The sequence below is a fragment of the Pseudophryne corroboree genome, chromosome 5, assembly GCF_028390025.1.
Source record: "Pseudophryne corroboree isolate aPseCor3 chromosome 5, aPseCor3.hap2, whole genome shotgun sequence".
In the NCBI taxonomy this organism is placed as follows: Eukaryota; Metazoa; Chordata; class Amphibia; order Anura; family Myobatrachidae; genus Pseudophryne; species Pseudophryne corroboree.
In genome coordinates, this window is record NC_086448.1 from 228,299,819 (window position 1) to 228,321,528 (window position 21,710).

Below are 21,710 nucleotides of genomic sequence, written 5' to 3' on the forward strand. Positions count from 1 at the left end.
GGACGCACGTCTAACACCAACATAGTTGTCAAGGCCTCAGTTATCCGCTTTGCAGTAGGATGACTGCTGTGATATTTCATCTTCCTCGCAAAGGACTGTTGAACAGTCAATTGCTTACTGGAAGTAGTACAAGTGGGCTTACGACTTCCCCTCTGGGATGACCATCGACTCCCAGCGGCAACAACAGCAGCGCCAGCAGCAGTAGGCGTTACACGCAAGGATGCATCGGAGGAATCCCAGGCAGGAGAGGACTCGTCAGAATTGCCAGTGACATGGCCTGCAGGACTATTGGCATTCCTGGGGAAGGAGGAAATTGACACTGAGGGAGTTGGTGGGGTGGTTTGCGTGAGCTTGGTTACAAGAGGAAGGGATTTACTGGTCAGTGGACTGCTTCCGCTGTCACCCAAAGTTTTTGAACTTGTCACTGACTTATTATGAATGCGCTGCAGGTGACGTATAAGGGAGGATGTTCCGAGGTGGTTAACGTCCTTACCCCTACTTATTACAGCTTGACAAAGGGAACACACGGCTTGACACCTGTTGTCCGCATTTCTGGTGAAATACCTCCACACCGAAGAGCTGATTTTTTTGGTATTTTCACCTGGCATGTCAACGGCCATATTCCTCCCACGGACAACAGGTGTCTCCCCGGGTGCCTGACTTAAACAAACCACCTCACCATCAGAATCCTCCTGGTCAATTTCCTCCCCAGCGCCAGCAACACCCATATCCTCCTCATCCTGGTGTACTTCAACACTGACATCTTCAATCTGACTATCAGGAACTGGACTGCGGGTGCTCCTTCCAGCACTTGCAGGGGGCGTGCAAATGGTGGAAGGCGCATGCTCTTCACGTCCAGTGTTGAGAAGGTCAGGCATCGCAACCGACACAATTGGACTCTCCTTGTGGATTTGGGATTTCGAAGAATGCACAGTTCTTTGCTGTGCTGCTTTTGCCAGCTTGAGTCTTTTCATTTTTCTAGCGAGAGGCTGAGTGCTTCCATCCTCATGTGAAGCTGAACCACTAGCCATGAACATAGGCCAGGGCCTCAGCCGTTCCTTGCCACTCCGTGTGGTAAATGGCATATTGGCAAGTTTACGCTTCTCCTCCGACAATTTTATTTTAGGTTTTGGAGTCCTTTTTTTTCTGATATTTGGTGTTTTGGATTTGACATGCTCTGTACTATGACATTGGGCATCGGCCTTGGCAGACGACGTTGCTGGCATTTCATCGTCTCGGCCATGACTAGTGGCAGCAGCTTCAGCACGAGGTGGAAGTGGATCTTGATCTTTCCCTAATTTTGGAACCTCAACATTTTTGTTCTCCATATTTTAATAGGCACAACTAAAAGGCACCTCAGGTAAACAATGGAGATGGATACTAGTATACAATTATGGACTGCCTGCCGACTGCAGACACAGAGGTAGCCACAGCCGTGAACTACCGTACTGTACTGTGTCTGCAGCTAATATAGACTGGTTGATAAAGAGAAGATGTCTATGTAACTATGTATGTATAAAGAAGACTGAAAAAAATCCACGGTTAGGTGGTATACAATTATGGACGGACTGCCTGCCGAGTGCAGACACAGAGGTAGCCACAGCCGTGAACTACCGTACTGTACTGTGTCTGCAGCTAATATAGACTGGTTGATAAAGAGAAGATGTCTATGTAACTATGTATGTATAAAGAAGAATGAAAAAAAACCACGGTTAGGTGGTATACAATTATGGACGGACTGCCTGCCGAGTGCAGACACAGAGGTAGCCACAGCCGTGAACTACCGTACTGTACTGTGTCTGCAGCTAATATAGACTGGTTGATAAAGAGAAGATGTCTATGTAACTATGTATGTATAAAGAAGAATGAAAAAAATCCACGGTTAGGTGGTATTACAATTATGGACGGACTGCCTGCCGAGTGCAGAGACACAGAGGTAGCCACAGCCGTGAACTACCGTACTGTGTCTGCTGCGACTGGATGATAAATGATATAAAAAATATATATATATCACTACTGCAGCCGGACAGGTATATATTATATATTATATAATGACGGACCTGCTGGACACTGTCTGTCAGCAGAATGAGTTTTATTTTTATAGAATAAAAAAAAAAAAAACACACAAGTGAAGTCACACGACGAGTGTTTAACTTTTTCAGGCAATCACAATATAAGTATACTACTAACTATACTGGTGGTCAGTGTGGTCAGGTCACTGGTCAGTCACACTGGCAGTGGCACTCCTGCAGCAAAAGTGTGCACTGTTTAATTTTAATATAATATGTACTCCTGGCTCCTGCTATAACCTATAACTGGCACTGCAGTAGTGCTCCCCAGTCTCCCCCACAATTATAAGCTGTGTGAGCTGAGCAGTCAGACAGATATATAATATATATAGATGATGCAGCACACTGGCCTGAGCCTGAGCAGTGCACACAGATATGGTATGTGACTGACTGAGTCACTGTGTGTATCGCTTTTTTCAGGCAGAGAACGGATATATTAAATAAACTGCACTGTGTGTCTGGTGGTCACTCACTATATAATATATTATGTACTCCTGGCTCCTGCTATAACCTATAACTGGCACTGCAGTAGTGCTCCCCAGTCTCCCCCACAATTATAAGCTGTGTGAGCTGAGCAGTCAGACAGATATATATAATATTATATATAGATAATAGATGATGCAGCACACTGGCCTGAGCCTGAGCAGTGCACACAGATATGGTATGTGACTGACTGAGTCACTGTGTGTATCGCTTTTTTCAGGCAGAGAACGGATATATTAAATAAACTGCACTGTGTGTCTGGTGGTCACTCACTATATAATATATTATGTACTCCTGGCTCCTGCTATAACCTATAACTGGCACTGCAGTAGTGCTCCCCAGTCTCCCCCACAATTATAAGCTGTGTGAGCTGAGCAGTCAGACAGATATATATAATATTATATATAGATAATAGATGATGCAGCACACTGGCCTGAGCCTGAGCAGTGCACACAGATATGGTATGTGACTGACTGAGTCACTGTGTGTATCGCTTTTTTCAGGCAGAGAACGGATATATTAAATAAACTGCACTGTGTGTCTGGTGGTCACTCACTATATAATATATTATGTACTCCTGGCTCCTGCTATAACCTATAACTGGCACTGCAGTAGTGCTCCCCAGTCTCCCCCACAATTATAAGCTGTGTGAGCTGAGCAGTCAGACAGATATATATAATATTATATATAGATAATAGATGATGCAGCACACTGGCCTGAGCCTGAGCAGTGCACACAGATATGGTATGTGACTGAGTCACTGTGTGCTGTGTATCGCTTTTTTCAGGCAGAGAACGGATTATAAAGTAAACTGCACTGTCCTCACTAGTAAACTCTCTCCACTCAGTCTCTACACTTCTACAGTAACAGTACTCCTCCTAGTCAGCTCCAGTAAATCTCTCTCAGTCTCTTATAATCTAAATGGAGAGGACGCCAGCCACGTCCTCTCCCTATCAATCTCAATGCACGTGTGAAAATGGCGGCGACGCGCGGCTCCTTATATAGAATCCGAGTCTCGCGATAGAATCCGAGCCTCGCGAGAATCCGACAGCGTCATGATGACGTTCGGGCACGCTCGGGTTAACCGAGCAAGGCGGGAAGATCCGAGTCGCTCGGACCCGTGAAAAAAAACATGAAGTTCTGGCGGGTTCGGATTCAGAGAAACCGAACCCGCTCATCTCTAATAGATACAGTAAAATTATTGCATATCAGCTACTGACACTATTTCCCCACTACCAAGACCAGCATTATCATCATCCCTATTGCCATTGTTCTATTCTCTGAGTAAAAATGTTTTAAGGAGGAATATGCAAAGGATTATCAAATTCAGTGTCATCATTCCCAATGACTGCACTGCATGTAGCAACTTAAAAATGTGTGAGCACCTGGAGTAAATGTCTCATTAAATACTAGTATCCTGGAACATAACCAGTTTCTTATCACATTTTGTATTGTCCTCAAGACACTTAAAGCCATCTGGGGCTTTTCCCCCAAAAAGTTTTCGTCTAATATGACCTAATAACTTGTTGATGGTATGGAGGAGGAAAATAATGGTTGCTTGGGGTTAGTCCTCCCAGTTGATATTGCTGATATTCTCTTTGTCACCTCTGGTCAATATTTGTAATGCAGTTGTAGTAGGTACAATCAAAGCTGAATATCAAAGGAGATATTTGATTTGTAAACATAATTTTTGTTAGTATCTAAAAATTCCATTTGCAATATTTGATTATGTTTTGGCGTCAGATCCTGATAAGTAATGGTAGTAGGGGATAGTCTTGGAGTAAGATAGGTACTAGTAGGAGTGTTTGAGGTGGGAGTGTTGTGGTTCCTTGTAATGAGAATACTGTAGTAAGAAGGATTAAGTGGAACATTATGTGATACTTCATTTGTTGTTGATCACTCCACAATTGTTGCAATATGAATTCAATCAGTGCATTGCACCAACACAAGGTGACACACTCAGCATTTGTCGTCTTTGCTATTGATTTGGAAGTACTTGCTTTATTTTGTGAAGCACATTCTTGTTTTTGCTGTTTTTTTTTAAATATTGCATATGTTCTTTCAAGAGCATATCTTGCAGCTGCAATTTCTTTCTGCTGATCTAATTCTCCTTATCCCTAAGAATCAATATGTCATCATTATCATCATTACTTGACTCAACTTCTCATTGCCAGAAATCTAAAATACTATTTTAGGGCAAGATGATTCATCATTGCCATTATCACTGGTGGCTTACAAATGTATCAGAGGTAATATTATCATCATTAGCGTCACATCAAGCCAATATATACTTGAGAAAGTTGCAAATTATAAATTGATCGATAATATTACCACTGCATTTTGGACCTCTGTATTCAAATGTAAGCAAATTCCATCTGCCTTTCGCACCCTTCAATATCGTCATTATATATAATTGGAATGTCACAAATCAGAACCTTCTATTAGCTGGTGAGAATTGGGCAATTGTACTGTTTCCACTGCCAGTGTGTCAGAGATAACAGTTTTTTAATCACTGACATGTCTGATTTGTCTAAACCAATAACAACATTACATAAATATCTTGCTTTTTGATCATATGCTGATGTTGTTGATGCCTCTGAGTTTGTGTCACTATACACTATGTAGCCAAAAGTGATTGGATATTGACAGCATATAGATCAACAAGATTTTATTGACGTCAGTACTTTGTAAGTTCCCCACATGCAGTGATTACTCAGTGCAGACACCCTTCTTGGCAGACTGTCCAAAACTACCACAAGGAATTTGCAGTGCTCACTTACAGAGTACATAAACAAATGGGCATAACAGTGACTTACAGTTCAAGACAATATTGGACAAGTACAGGGTATATAACCATAGCTGTATCAGCAGATGACACTGAAATAAGTATTAGGGTGGCAGAAAACCATGGGTTCTGGTGCCGTCGAAGGGAGTATGGAATAGAAGATGGTTTAAGTAAGAGAAGGAAAGGCACATGAGGGAAGAGGGCCCTGCTCATGAGAGCTTACATTCCAATCTAGTGCTCCTCTACCTGTTTTCTACCTTCACGAACATGTGTCTGCTATAGGAGCACACCATTTCACTTGCACGCAGGTAGGGCAGGTGGGAGCTGTCCATTCACTTTTGTCTACATAGTGTATTAGTAATACTGGTACAGGTACAATACAGCAAATCAACATCAATAACATTGTTTGGATTATAGTTGCTACATTTATTACTCTTGCAATGCTTCTGATTTGCTGTGGTAGTCCATTTCTACCCCTACTTCCATCCTTATTTGCAGCCCATCTTATACCACAGAGGAGAATGAATTGACTGTCTTCCCCCCAACATTGTTTACAGACTATAAACATCCCCCAAAAATGTAAACATAATGCAGAAAGGTTAAAATACTGAAACTAAACGTTGGTATAAACGGAACTTCACAACTGTTTATTGGCTGCAACTTCGTTCAGTTCTAGTTTAGAGAGTGTTCAGTAATACGCCAGTTTCCCAGGAATCCTCAGCAATCACTGTACCTGTATCAATAACTCTTAAGTATCACTGTCTTAAGTAAGAGTATCTGGAATAAAAGGAGTGATAAAACTTCAGAACATCACATTTCACTTTACAGGGCTTTCATATAATTAAACTGTCTTTATTACTTTATATTTAATTGAAACTAGTGATCATATTTTGGAATGTATTAATATACATAGTGTAAGTAAATGCTTACATGTTTACAGTCCCAGTAGAAATCAATGACTTGGCTGCTGCTTTTCCCAAATTTAACTCTTCTAAAGCACTTAGAAGAAGCAACAGGATGATTCTGTAGCATTACATTATTAATATTTACATTATTATTATTATTATTATTATAACATTACATTATTAATACATTTGCCACATAAAAGAAAGCAAAGGCGTAATTCAGTGAACTAAGCAAAATTCAGCTGTCAATAGTACAGTATATAATTGTGACATATTAAATAAGTACATCAATGAACCAAAAATCCTGAATCACTTAACACCTGTACCTTTTTATTGCGCAGTACTGTGCGATGTGTAAAGCCATTCCGTATCATTTTATACTATGAGGAAAAGTATCCTATGTAATACGTAAGTTTATAATTCCTGTATAACATAGTGTAGGCCAGGCTTAGGCACTCTGTACTTCTCCTGCTGTCAAGGAACTACATGTCACAGCATGCCTTGGGAGCCTTGGCATTTATTCCCACAGCAGTTAGAGAAACATACGTTGTGTAGCTCTGGAATAGGCAATATATATAATCCCTTGTAGCGCAATAATCACCTGATTCTGCATTCTCCTAACCAGTGTAATGTCTTTCTTCTTGCCCAGATGGAATATCCTCGGGTTACAGGGTGCTCTGCTCAGTCACTTCATCGAGCCTATCTATGTACACAGCATTACCGTCGGCAGCTTGCACCATATAGGCCACCTTTCCAGGGTAATCAGCCACAGAATAGAAGATATTGGTCATTTGCCAGTCCCATATCGACATAACCACCCTCTGCTCAGTGGTAAGCAAGTACCTTTCTCACAGGCAAATGATCACATTCTCTTCAGGTGTTGTGTAGCGTGGTAATTGTGTAAGTTGCCTATATGACAGTTGTGGTAATGTGGTAACAAGCCATCCTACTACATCATGTATTATTTATAGAAAAGCTTCCTAATGTCTGTGCTAAAATGTCCTGTAAGTCACTGTCCTCTGGATTTAATATACATACTTAATTCCAAGCATGCATTTTCAATTAATACACATAATTAGTATGTTTAGGATGCCAGGGCTTGTTATAACGAACAACTATACCTTCTGAGAATAGGCAGATTTGATCACATCAGACTAATGTTTACTAAATTTAGAATATAGCGCAATGTGTACAATGATTTTCCTGCTTGCTGTCTGTATCTGTTTATTTGTCCCTGACACTTGGAATTGGCAAAGACTGATTCAATTAGGTTTATCAAATAAAATGTATTTAGTCTTTGAGAAATAATTGTCCTTATGTGTGATAATTGCTCTTGAGCTTTGTACGCTGGGATATTAATACAAATTGAAATTGGTTTCTTTTGGTAAACACTGTGGGAGGAATCGATCAACTCTGGGAAATGATGACATTTTATTAGCATTGTGTTTCTTGCGACTAAGGGGGAGATGTATCAAACCCTGAAGTGAGATAAAGTGGAGAGAGATAAAGTACCAACCAATCAGCTTCTAGCTACCATTTTACAGACTGTGGGGTAGATGTATAAAGCAGTGACAAGAGTGGAGAAGTGTGCCATGGCAACCAATCAGCTTTCAAGTAACCATTTATCATGTGCATTCTATAACATTATACGTAGCCTCTGATTGGTTTGTCATGTCACACTTCTCCACTGGCTCACTTCTCCACTCTTTTCACTGCTTCATACATCTACCCCTGTGTTTGAAAAATGACGGTTAGAAGCTGATTGGTCAGTACTTTTTTCTCACTCCACTTTATCTCTCCAAAGTTTGATATATATTCCCCACAGACACATACTAGCCTGTATGGTGGTAACGTAGCTTACTCATGAATAAAGCCGAGCTTCACAATAAAACCAATAGTAATCAAAACAATTCCAATTGCCTACTGTATTTAAAGGGCATCTTTATACTATTCTAAGATCATTACACAAGTGTCCTTGATAAAGTACATGAAAATCATCTGGATTAGTGATTAGGGAACCAATCATACTGCAATATCTACTTAGGATAATATATTCATTAGCATCAGTACTCATTGCGCTCCCAACACAATTGGAATATTTGTGCAGTATGGGATCTATTATCCAATGCTCGGGAATTAGGTGAACCATGACTAAAATTTACTAAAATATATGTAAAAGTCACTCGTGTTTTTTTTCTCACTGCCTCTACATTCCCCTCATCATTACATTGTTTAGCAGCGCTCCTCACAATGAAACTCAGGAAAGTGTTGTTTTCTGATCATTTCTATTTGTATAATATTATTACCAAAGAGTTAAGTCCCATACACACTAGGTGATTTTGAGCTCAAAGTAGCTCACTTTTGGCGTTTTGTGCTACTTTGAGCTCAAAATCGCCTAGTGTGTATGGCCGGTCGATGAGCACAGATGCGCGTTCCCGCATCATCCCTGTTTTGCCGGCCGAGTGAACCACTTTCCACAGTCTCCTACTGTTGAAAGTGGTTCACCCCCGTGAAAATTGCTGGGCAGGGTGAAAATCGCTCACTGTGTATGCACTGTGCCTATTTACCGGCCCGCGCTATTTACATCTTCGATCAGCATACATAATGGGCAAAAACGCTCAGTGTGTATGCACCTTAACAATTATTTACATTTTTCTTGTTTTTGAAACCTTCTGTATACCGCCAGCCCCTTGCCCCAATAATGGTGGGCTTTTATGGTGAATGTTTACAACCTCATACAGCTACAGTATCGACATAATCTATTATTACATTTTCCAAACACATAAATCATTATTAATTGGATATGATGATTTCCGATCATCATTTTGTGATCATTTGAAGCATTATTCATACTATTGAGCTGTAAAACCTTTATTACTCAGTCAAAAAGAAAAAAAAGTTTTTATTATAAAAAAAATGCATTTGTTTATTATGTAAATGTGTCATTTTTGTTGCCTTTTAGATTTGCAGTTTAAAAAAAATAATTTTACATTGTGCTTCTGGGTATCAAATATTTCTTTGTAATGTTTATACACTGAAAATGACCAACTGTTGAACAATTTTTACATTGTACTGTACATGTATTTTAGCTGTAATTACTGAACAGGACACACCCCAGTAGTTATAGTTAAAAGTATTCTTTCCATCTGAAATTATATGTATTTATAGCCATCCTTCTAAAGCCATTATGGCCATAATTACTGCATCTTTTTCTCTGTTTAAACCAATTAATCCCCTGGAGCTTTCCCCAACTAATGTGAACAGAATATAGTCACATCCAGATCATTACAGATAAATTGCTAAAACACATTCAGATAAAATAAATATAAGTCTTTAATATACTGTGCTGTATTTTGTGCAGGGATATTATGTGCAACTATATTTTGCATTAGTATATTTTGCATTAGTACATTTAGCATTCATATTATATTCTACAGTGTATAATAGAGACTGAGTTAGCTGTAAACCTTCTCATTTCACCCCAAAGCCATTATACCATGAAGGCTGACCAATGGTTGCAGTGTTTTGTGCTCCCGTGGGTTATTTCTGCCATGAAGTTGAGTATTTTACCTGTTTGGTAGAATGTAGGGTTTGTCATTATTTTACTTCTTTCATGCACTTTGCCATCTTCTTCGTGGTTATTCTAAGTGAGTTTCTTCATCATTATGTGCTCAACCATTTTTGGCCAAGAAAATATGTGGTCACCCCCTTCAACCCTGGCATTCCAAATTCCAGTAACAGTGGAGGAAATCACGCTCTAAAGCGGACATCCTCCTTTTCAAATGTATATTCTAATACTACAGTACCGCTCTTTCCTGTCAACTCCTCCTCTGTCCACCCTCACCTCAACCCCCTTCTTCACTCCTGCCGTTGACTTCATATCCAAAATTGACTCCATACATCATCACATCTCAACAGGCCCTAAACAACCTGCTCCCCTCATTTCCCTGACCACCCTTCCCCATCCATCTCAGCAATTCTGACTTATTTTTCCCCTGTAGTAGGAGATGAAGTAATGGCCCTCATCTGGTCTCCCCCAACCACCACCCCACTTTACCCTGTCCCCTCCCACCTCTTCCACAACCTCTTTCCCTCTGCCTGTTCCCATCTTGCCTACCTCCTCAATCTCTCACTCTCATCAGGCACTGTCCCCTCTGCCTTCAGCATGCCCTTGTCTCACCTAATCTTAAAAAAAAATACCCATGATCGTAACACTCTCTTCAACTACTGACCCCTCTCTCTTCTCCCTTTTGCCTCCATACTCCTTGAGCGTATTGTCTACAACCACCTTACTGCCTTTCTTTCCTCCCACTCCCTGCTTGACCCATTTCAGTCTTCTGTCCTCTCCACTCCACTGAAACTGCCCTCATAAAAGTCTGCAATGACCTCCATGCTGTCAAATCAAAAGGCCACTACTCTCTGCTTATTGTCTTTGACCTCTATGTTGCTATTGACACTAGATCACCCTCTCCTTTGGCAAATCCTTCACTATATTGGTCTGCGAGATGCTGCCGTCTCCTGATTGACCTCCTACCTCTCTGACCACTCTTTCTCTGTCTTCTCTCATGACTCCACCTTTCCTGCACTTTCCCTAACAGTACAGTAGGTGTCTCCCAAGGTTCTATTCATGGACCTTTCATTTTCTCTCTCTGTACATCCTCTTTAGGTGAGCTCATTCGCTTTTTCAACTTTCAATATCATCTCTATGCTGATGACACGCAAATCTACCCGTCCTCCCCTGACCTCTCTCCTCACTCGTATCTCCAGCTGCCTCTCTGCTATCGCTTCTCGGATGTTTCAGTGCTTTATTGAAATTAACATATGTAAGACTGTGGTGATCTTCTAACCAACCTCCCACATAACCTCGCCTCCCAAAATGTCACTGTCTATTGATGGCACAACTATCTCCTCTAGTCCTCAAATACACTGTCTTGTGAGTTATCCTTAATTCCTCCCTCTCCTTCACATCACACATTCAGTACCTCTTGCAGTCCATCTCAAAAATATTTCCAGGATCAGACCCTTTCTCACCCTGGATGCTACTAAGAACCTTATCCACTCACTGGACATCTCCAGATTGGACTGTTGTAATCTCCTCCTATTAGGGAGGCCACCCTAACAAACGCTAGTCTATCCTCAATGCTGCTGCCCGGCTCATATTCCCCTCTAAGCATGCTACGTCCACTTACCCTATCTTGCAAGCTCTACACTGGTTTCCCTTCCCCTTCCAAATCCAATTCAGGCTTTTCATATTCGAAAAGCCCTTACCGATTCCTCTTAAATTTACATATCTGACCTTATCTCCCTCTATACTCCCACCTGCCCTCTTCGCTTCACAAATTCATGCCGCCTATCCTGCCAGTGCCAACTGATTACTTCCTCCCTTTCCTACTTCCAAGAATTTGGCCGTGGTGCTCCCTACCTCTGCCTCTCCCTATCAGACTCTTCACCTCTCTACAAAATTTTAAATGGGCTCTCAAGACCCACTTCTTCAAACCCAGCCATCTCTGAACCTATCTTACATGCTCACTTCTACCCCATTTCTCATCCTTATCCTCTGATACATGGCTCATTTCTACCCCATCTGTGTCACGCCTGTCTGTGTGCCCCTCCTCTTCAGAATGTAAGCTCTCATAAGTGGGGCCCTCTCTCCTCTCCCCTAATGTGCGTTTCCCTCTTTTAGTATACTTTCTACTCCAGTGGCATCTATCCCTCGGTTTCTGCCATCCTGTTGATTATTTCAGTGCCCTGCCCTCTGATGCTGCAATGTTAATATAACATGTATTTGTCCTACATTGTCTTGTACTACAAGTCATTGTTTTCTTGTTTAGCTCATTTATTTTGCAGAACCCTTGTGGTTTCATATAAATAACCGATCATAATAGTGTCAACGCTTTGTAAGTTTATTAGATCCGCTCACCCAGCTGCTCCTCGTGAATCAGTGGCAACTTAAGAATCAGTGCAGCACAGACCACACATAGCATGCAGTGGGGGTTAAAACATATAAACATACCTTTAATGTTACATGTAATATGTGTGATGGCTGCCTGACCTCTTAAATCTGCAGCACTGTGTTTCATAGCCGCCGCCGCTGCACTCTGTACAGAGCACTCAGCTTTAGCTCTCCTTCCTGTATATCCTACCCCAGACTCCTGGCTTGTTGCACAGGAGGCAGACTTATATAGGAAGGAGAAGCTGTAACCTGAGTGCATTGGTGGCTGTGAAACAAATAAAGTATTTAGGGGGTCATTACGACCTGTTCGCACGCTGCCGTTTTTCGCAGCGCAGCATCAGGTTACTACTGTGCATGCGTATGCACCGCAATGCTCAGGCGCGTCTTATGGTTGCAAAGCGGATCGTTGCTGAGCAATGGATTTAACAAAGAATCCATTCGCACAGCCGATTGCAAGGAGATTGACAGGAAGAAGGCGTTTATGGGTGTCAACTGACCGTTTTCTGGGAGTGTTTGGGAGAACTCAGGCGTGTCCAAGCGTTTGCAGGGCAGGTGTCTGACGTCAATTCCGGGACCAAACAGGCTGAAGTGATCGCAAGGGCTGAGTAAGTTCAGACCTACTCAGAAGCTGCACAAAATGTTTTTGCAGAGCTCGGCTGCACATGCGTTCGCACACTTGCAAAGCGAAAATACACTCCCCTATAGGCGGCAACTATCTGATCGCAGCGCTGCAAAAAGTAGCTAGCGAGTGATCAACTCGGAATGACCCCCTTAGTCTACAGTATTTAATGATTGATTTCGGGGTGGGCCCCTTTCACATTGTGGGCCCCTAGACATTTGCCAGTCTAGCCACCCTGTAGTTACACAACTGTGCTCATTTAATTATTTCCCCTGTGGTGCCGGGGTGCAGTAAGGGGAGAGTGAGTAAGAGAAACAAGCAGCCTCATTGTTAGGAACAGATTTGTGTGGCACCAGTATCCACTGAAAACCTCCAAAGACACAGTGGCCTATTTATTAGCCAGCAAAAAAGCCCTTCTGTATCTATGGGGAAACTGGTGTTTTCTTCAGTGATAAAAGCTTCTTCCTATTTATCAAAGCAGGCATGGCACTAACCACTCAGCAAAGGGATGCAGTGCAGGGAGGAGCCAGGAAGGAGAGGCGCTCTCCCTATTCTGCATTCCTATGCTGCGCCGTCCTGTCCCCCCTTCTGCTGCCGGCTGCTGCGCCTGTCACACTAGACAGGCAGCGGAGCTGGCAGCACAAAGCCTCCCCTCCCCCTCCTCTCCCTTGTGGCAGTGCACGGACCTAAAAGGGGCGGGGCTACATGGGAACAAGGGGTGGGACTACACGGGTCCAGGCTGCAGCAGGAGGATGAGCTGATACAGCTCCGGCCAGCCAGACTTCCTTAGGTAAGTGTCTGGATAGACAGTGAGTGAATGAAAGTGTGTGTGTGTGTGTGTGTGTGTGTGTGTGTGTGTGTGTGTGTGTGTGTGTGTGTGTATACAGTGTCTGTGTATACTGTATATATGTGTGACTGTGTTTGTGTGTAATGTATGTACAATGTGTGTGTGTGTGTGCGTGCGTGCGTGCGTGTGTGTGTGTGTGTGTGTGTATGTATATGTGTATGTGTATCTGTGTGTGTGTAAGTGTGACTGCGGCATAATTTGTGTAAGCGTCACTGGTACAGAGGGCGTTACGTGTACAAGCGTCACTGGTACAGGGGGCGTTACGTATGCAAGTGTCACTGGTACTGGTGGCGTTACGTCATCACTGGTACAGGGGGTGTTATGTGTGCAAGTGTCACTAGTACAGGGGGGAGTTACGTATTCAAGCATCACTGGTAAAGGGGGAGTTACGTGTGCAAGCATCAATGGTACAGGGGGCATTACGTGTGCAATCGTCACTGGTACTACGTGTGTAAGCGTCACTGGTACAGGGGGCATTACGTGTGTAAGCGTCTCTGGTACAGAGGGCGTTATGTGTGTAAGCATTACTACTACAGGGGCGTTACGTGTGTAAGCGGCACTGGTACAGGGGGCGTTACGTGTGTAAACGTCACTACTACAGGGGGCATTATGGGTGCTGTCCCTTTGTAAAGTATGGGAGGGCGCAAATTTATAGTTTGCAGGTGGGCGCCGAATACCCTAGCACCGGCCCTGATCATAAGTTATTGCTGGCTGTAGTCCCCATCAGTGAAAGCTCATCTCTAGTTTCAAGATGATCATTGGGGTGGCCCAAGATCTACAGTTTTGCTCCAATAATTATAGCCACTTATCAGAGTAGTAAGAAATGTTAAGCGCCTATGTCAGTGTTTTTCAACCACTGTGCCGTGGCACACTAGTGTGCCCTGAGAAGTCTCCAGGTGTGATACCATAGAATCAGAGCCAGGCCCGTCGTGTTCTGCCGCTACTGAGGCCCTGGAACAATCAATACTGGTGGGTTTAGTGGTTGCAGAGCCAGTTCTAATTTTGGGCCCGGGCACTGTTGGGCTCTTCTGGCTTTCTCAGATGTGGCTCAGGCGTTACCTATGGAGAAGCTGCAACATGACATCCTAGGACACGCAACTGCACCATGCATCACCATTATATCTGAGTGTGCCTTGGCAATGTTTAAATCTTGTTCAGTGTGCTGCGAGTTGTAAAAGGTTGAAAATCTCTGTGCTACAGTGCACCATGTTGTTATAAAAACGCCACAAAACCGTCGAAAGACGTGCATTGGTGGAAGGGCTGCTGGAGGAACCCGGCAGGGGCCCTAGTTTGCTACCGCTTCCCAGTATGCCTGTGTGAAAGCCAGTGGCAGTGGCGTCATCTTCCCTGTGATCCCTTCGGAAAGATAGCGCCACACATAGAAAGCAAAGACTCTGGCACTGTGACAGAGTCTTTGCTCTCTAGTGGCCAGCATCATCTTCCCAAATATCACTAGAATGATGGCACAGGCCGGGGAAGAGGGACCTGCCTCCTAAGATTGTTCTACTGTGAGGCGTAATCTGAATTGGGGGTACTATTGTGTGACCACACCTATCCTTATGAGACCACATCACTTTTTGTTTTGTAACCAGGGGGGGAGGGGGCGTGCCTAATCCCATGCACTTGTCCTGTCTCTGCTTAATGGGGAAGGGTGGGGGAATGAGTTCCACCACCACTCCAAGGCCACTTTAAGCACCAGAGACGGCCCTAGGCATAGGCAAACTAGGCAAATGCCTAGGGCATTTGAAATGCCTAGGGGCACATGCAACTTCTGCTGATTAAAATGATATGCAGCATGCCAATATTCTGTGTGCGTCTGCAGCTGTATCTGCGTACAAAATGCTATGTTACAGTGTATTCTTGGAAATCACTGTAACGTAGCATTTCGCATGCAGATACAGCCATAGTCGCACACAGAATATAGGCATGCCACATATCATTTTAATCAACAGAAGCTGCTTGTGCATCCTGGTCACATAGCAATGCAAATAAGATGTATTTTTGGCAAAAAACGGTGCTCAGTGTTAGTAGAGCTGGCTAGGAGCTGCCAGCTGACTCACGCCAGGCATCTCTTGCTGCATGGCGTATTGAGGCAAGATGTATGAGGACACATCTGTATGCAAGCAGAGGCAGAGGTCACAGTGTTAATAGCAGTGTGAGTGCTGTGTGCAAGGGGGTTGGTTGTGCAATAGTGTTTGGTATATGAGTAAGGGGCACTATGTGTGTCATTATGTGTGTAAGGACATTAATAATGTGTGGTATATGTGCAAGGCACATTATGTGTGTCATTATGTGTATAAGGGCATTAATAATGTGCGGCATATGCGTAAGGGTCATTATTTGTGTCATTATGTGTATGAGGGCATTAATAACGTGCAGCATATGTGTAAAGGACATTATGTATATAAGGGCATTAATAAAGGTTGGCATAATGTATAAGGTGCATTATGTTTATAAGGATATTAATAATGTGTGTCATATGTGTAAGGGGCATTATTGTGTGGTATGTGTATAAATGCATTACTAATGTGTGGCATAATGTGTATAAGGTACTCTACTGTAGCAATTTAATGTGATGTAATGTGAAAAAGGGGCACTACTATGAGGAGTAACATATATAAGGTAAATTGGCACTACTGTGTGATGTAATGTGAATAATGGACATTATTGCATGATATAATGTGAATAAAGGTGCACTACCATGCAGCATAATTTTAATTGGGGGTAATACTGTGTGGCCATGCCCCTTCCCAGCAAAAACAGGCCCCTTTTTGGACTGTGTGCTGAATGTGCTCTGTTCCTATTTAAAATATAGGAGTAGGAGCACCAAAATGAGGACTGCTATGGGTGATGGTGCTGGGAAAGGGGTGCAGGGTCAGAGGTGGAACTAGCGGCGGTACTAGGGGGCACCAGCCAAAATCTTGCCTAGGGCATCATAATGGTTAGGGCCGGCTCTGTTAAGCACTGCCAGGTTCAACGTATAAATACAGAAATTTTTCTGCACTTTTAGCCTGAAACATCTGCTTCTTCTGTTACTATTTGCCTGCTTTGATAAAAACAAACAAAAAACTCTCTATTGAGCATGTTTGGTGCAACAATTCACTGGCATGTAGACTTACTTTTGCGACAGAAGAACCTGCCATTGCTGTGAGCTTGTGTAACAGATTGTAACCAGGGCAGCCGAGAACGGGTGAAGGGGGCGTAGCAAAATGGCAGGAGGAATGGCAGCGCTTCCTAAACACCCCCTCTTCAGAAGAATAGCTTTCTCGGCGCTGGGAGTCAATCAGGGGGCAGCGTTGAACATTTGTCCTCCTCAACGGTGCATAGCTGCGTCAAGGGTGCATGTTTCCCTCAGATGTAGCCATGATCAGCATGGCTACATCTGTATATAGTATTGGATAAAAACAAAAGTAATGATTAAAGCACAATATAATTCTCTTACACCTTTGCACATTAATACAAATGGATCATCCTGCAATACTGGTACACTGGGATTTAGGCAGGCAGAGAGAGAGTAAACGATTTAATTTGCAACATTGTAGGCTCACCAAACAAGTCCTAGGAGATGTCATAGGTGCGGCTGCACATAAAGGATTTACCTGTAATTAGGAATATTATAGGCCCATCTAGACAGCGCGCTTCAAATTTCTCCAATGGCCCATTTGCAGCCGCTTGTGGTTAAGTAATGGCACTGTCCCAGTAGGTGTGAGATTTTATTTTTATCCAATACTATGCTATCCCCAAGGTCATAAGTCATATATTATAATAGTCATGCTAAAAGTCTGCCAACGATTGGAACTAAGCTACCCTAATCTTTGTCCAGTCACTAACCTTCTACCAGTGTGCTATGCCGCCCCAGTCCTCTGGAGGCATATGTGCAGCAACAGCACAGCCCTGATATAGGCAGCTGCCATTATGACATCACAGCATGACCTCATACACCCCACCAGACCTGGTTATTTCTGGTTTGAGGCCCTTGTTGTCTTTTACATTGACCTAAGGGAAATGTGATTTCACTTATTATTTAAAACTATTACATTCAGATCAGAATATTTTTATTACTAGCGTTTACCCGCAGTTTTGCTCGCTCAGTGGCATCTAATATTTTATATTGTACACTTAGGGCTTAATTCAGGTTGGATCGCTGTAACTGCAAAAAATTGCTAAGAGGATGCGGGCTCATGCGCAGGGCCCATGCTGCACATGCGCCCGCATTTTCTGCGGCGAACCGCAGAAAATGCAATCGCCTCTTTCAATCAGGTAGAGATGGTCGTGTGGCAGGGGGGCGGCAACTGTCCTCTTCCAAAGCGGAGACGGACCGTTGCAGGGGCGTTGCTTCAAAACGGGGGCAACGACAGAGAAGCAGGGGCGTGATCGGGGCAGCTGCATGATGTCACATGCAGCCGCTGCAATCACAAAAATGGAGGTGGGCCACCTACGGGCACAGCCAGGCTGCACTAGCAGGAGGCAAACCCATTTTTTATGATCATGCTGAAATTGCGGTGCAACCGCAATTTCAATGTGGTCAAGGGGGGAGGCATAGTGCTGGGCGACCTCTTCCAGCCATGGGTGGCCCCAGCATGCGATTCAAAGGATTGCAAATTCTGCTACTTAGCAGAATTGGCAATCCTCACTGAATAAGGCCCATTAATCACAACATTTATTTGTAAACAATATTTGCAGTTTTTCTTCAGGGACTAACACAAAAGATGCTTGGGACTATGAACACGTGAGCAAGTAACGTTTAGCTTCCCATGGGTCAGTGGCGTTACAACGGAGGTGCGGCCCACACCCGAGTGTCACCCGCCACGGGATGACACCATAGTGCTGGCTCCTCTTCAGTGACATTACGTGCAGCACCCAGCTCCTGTCACTGTGCAGTAGCCAGCACCGCACACACACTAGTCCCCGCGTGCAGCCCACAACCCTCGGGACACCCAGAGCAACAAAATGGAGATTCGGACCACACGTCTACGCCCCTACCCATGAGACCGTTCCTCTTTTTGCCGTTGCGCACTGCATTACCTTCTCTCTCCCCTCTCTGGGTGTCACCAGTGACGGTGACGCCTCTGCCATGTTTGTAGCAGCTGCTCCTAAGATCTACGCCTGCAGCCTTGAGTGTTTGCCCCTCTGACTTGTTGATCGTCATAGTGAAGCAGATGCTTTCAGGAACTGCAGGGGCTTGGATTGAAAAGAAAAATTGATGGGGATAAGGGGTATACGTGGTATAAACACAGTCTCACCTACACCACATCCCGTTAGAATCTTTGCCTCAATTAAGTTTCTCTGCAGAGCAGTCACTTTAAGTTGGGTTCTGTTGTATAATCTGGGCAGAGTCAAGTTCTGAGACAAGCATGACCAGAACACCAACTTTCAGTGCAGTGCTGTACGCTGGAAGTCCAGCTGCGCTAAGTGAGTTTAAAAATTCTACCCATACTGTATAGACATTTTGGACAGGTTAGTATTGGGTGAACAGCGGTTGGGAGACCACCAGTCACCATACCGACGCCGGGGTCCCGTCTGTCAGATGGCCGGGGGGCAACGAATCCCCTTCGGGCTCGCTGCGCTTGCCACGCAGCGGTCTCGCCACAGGTCCTGTTCCCACTCTATGGATGTCGTGGACACCCACGAGCGGGAATAGTCCCTATTGGTCAGCATGCCAACCGGTGGGCTAGTCAGAGTTTGGGATGCAGGTGTCGGTATTGTGACCGTTTTTTATTTATTGTTCCTCTCCCTGATGTCAGATTGAGATCATATATACCTCAGTCCTTTTATAGGTCACTAAGCTCTACAATAGTGAAAATGTGATATACTGTACATTAAATTCATACAGTAGTTTTTGTGTGATGTCAGAACGCACAAATAGACTAAAAAAATGTTTTGTCTCGATGGTCCATAAACAGTTCGTAGAAGTATAATTCTCAAAAAAAAAAATGTCTATGTACAGACACAACCCTTTCAGTTTTATTATATGTATAGATTTTTATTGTACAGTTTACCTATTTATCTTTGGCTATGTAAGGCTTTGTAAGAACCCAATTTCCATTGTTGTTATGTTGTTTATTACTGTTACAGTGTATCAGTGATAACCTCATTTAAGGACAAAACAATGAAAATATCGGAGAAAATCTGTGAAAATCACAAACATATTCCGATTGGTCTGATTCTGCATATGCTACAGCAGTGTTTTTCAAGCACTGTGCCATGGCACGCTAGTGTGCCCTGAGCAGTTTCCAGGTGTGCCGCCATAGAAGCAGAGCCAGGCCCGTCAGTGTTTTGCCGCTACTGAGGCCCTGGAACAATCAATACTGGTGTGTTTAGTGGTTGCAGAGCCAGTTATAATTTTGGGCCCGGGCAGTGTTGGGCTCTTCTAGCTTTCTCAGATGTGGCTCAGGCGTTACCTATGAAGAAGCTGCGACATGACATCCTAGGACACGCAACTGCACCATGCATCGCCATTATATTTGAATGTGCCTTGGCAATATTTAAATCTTGTTCAGTTTGCCGTGAGTTGTAAAAGGTTGATAATCTCTGGCCTATGTGATAAGAAAAAGAGCCTATGTGATACCTGTGCTTCAGGATTCGTATGAACTACTGCGTATATGTAGCCAGCAGGACGCATTGGCATCAGCATTAATTACCAGAGAGGGATCTGTTGAACCCCTCTCCATAAAAGAGTGCAAATATAGCTAATACACTACTGTACAATCATCTAAAGATGGTGTTAGCTAACAGGACCATGTTCCGACATGCCCTATAGAATGTGAACTGCATTTGCGATCGTATAAAGTGGGGCTTCAACAGATATCTTTGAGATCTGCTGCTGTACCCCGTTGCTAAATGGCATTAATGTGGTTGAAATATGAACTATGAAATATAAACATGGGCCATTTGTGATAGGATCATTACCTGTCATTAGAGTTGTTTTGAGAAAACTGTAATTTACAGTAGGGCCAACTGTTGTGAATTATCCAACTGTCTATCTTACAGTGGCCCATTAGGAGTCATAACCAAGTTTAATAACTGAGATCAACTCGCTCTCTGGGCATTTTGCTCAAACCCTTCCAGTGACTGAAGTGGAAAGTTCTTAAGGGGCAGTATGAAAAAATAATTTTAATAGTATTTCAGTTGGATCACTAGTAGAGGTGGCGGTATCTCATACCGCTGTGTAGAGGTCTGCTTAATGCACTGGACCCTTCTCCAATAGCTTCATGCTGCAGGCAATCAAAATAAAACTATGGCTGAAGGTTTTGCTGGCATGCCCCTGCTTGATAAATTGCAGCAGAAGAACAGTATGAATGGCTGTGATATGCTGCGATACATAATGCATCTCACCTCAGAGTCTTGGTAGGGTGTGGTATGATATGTCGGCCGTCATAATGTCAACATGGTTATAATGTAGGCATTGACTATGACGACATTCATCATGCAGACAGTGATGAAATGTCGACATTTTAGAATGTTGACACATCGTCCCTGGTGATTTACATTTTCCAGGTGCTGTAGCAGTGTCTTCCGGGTCCTGCAGTATGTGTGATCATCACTTCCAGGTCAGACATCCGATCCTCTGGCGTCACAGTAATAGTTCTCCCCTAGCCCTACTTCCTACCCAGGGCCGTCTTAACAGCATTGTAGGCCCCTGGGCAAAGCAATGCACTGAGACCTCTACCCATCCTCCAGCTGTAGGGGTGGGAGAGTGCTATCAGTGGCAGCTTTGATGTCCCACGTGTGGTAGAGGGTGTTCCATCTGCTGCTCAGCATGTGAGACCTGGAGCAGTAATTTCTGCTAATTACTCCTTTACTGCACAAATGGAGGTAGATGGGGTGGGATGGATAACACTAAACTATAGAAGGGGGCATTGGGCTGAATGAAGGAGCCCCAGTACATGACTTCCTAGGTGGTAGGTGGTGTTTAATATGCAGGGAAGGGGTGGATAGTGGAGTGGGCTTAATATTTATCATTTTCCGTTGGGAGGGCAGCTTGCTTGACTGCAGATATCTCCAGTTCCTGGAAGTAGATTTCTTAGCTTTCAATTGGATGAAAAACTA

The 21,710-nt window shown here is 43.5% G+C and overlaps 1 protein-coding gene and 1 long non-coding RNA gene across 2 annotated transcripts in view; one reads left to right on the plus strand and one right to left on the minus strand.

Moving 5' to 3' along the window:
* The window catches only part of ADARB2 (adenosine deaminase RNA specific B2 (inactive)), a 1,046,420-nt gene that overhangs the window by 955,743 nt on the left and 68,967 nt on the right, over nt 1–21,710 (plus strand). Inside the window, exon 9 of the mRNA XM_063922155.1 lies at nt 6,892–7,073. Coding sequence (XP_063778225.1) covers nt 6,892–7,073 — 182 coding nt within the window. The remainder of the gene's footprint in view (nt 1–6,891; nt 7,074–21,710) is intronic.
* Nucleotides 5,964–17,567, minus strand: LOC134927542 (uncharacterized). Its single transcript, XR_010177670.1, has 3 exons — nt 17,493–17,567; nt 16,781–17,043; nt 5,964–6,114 (listed from the first exon to the last, which is right to left on the minus strand). It is a non-coding gene; the product is annotated as an uncharacterized LOC134927542 (long non-coding RNA).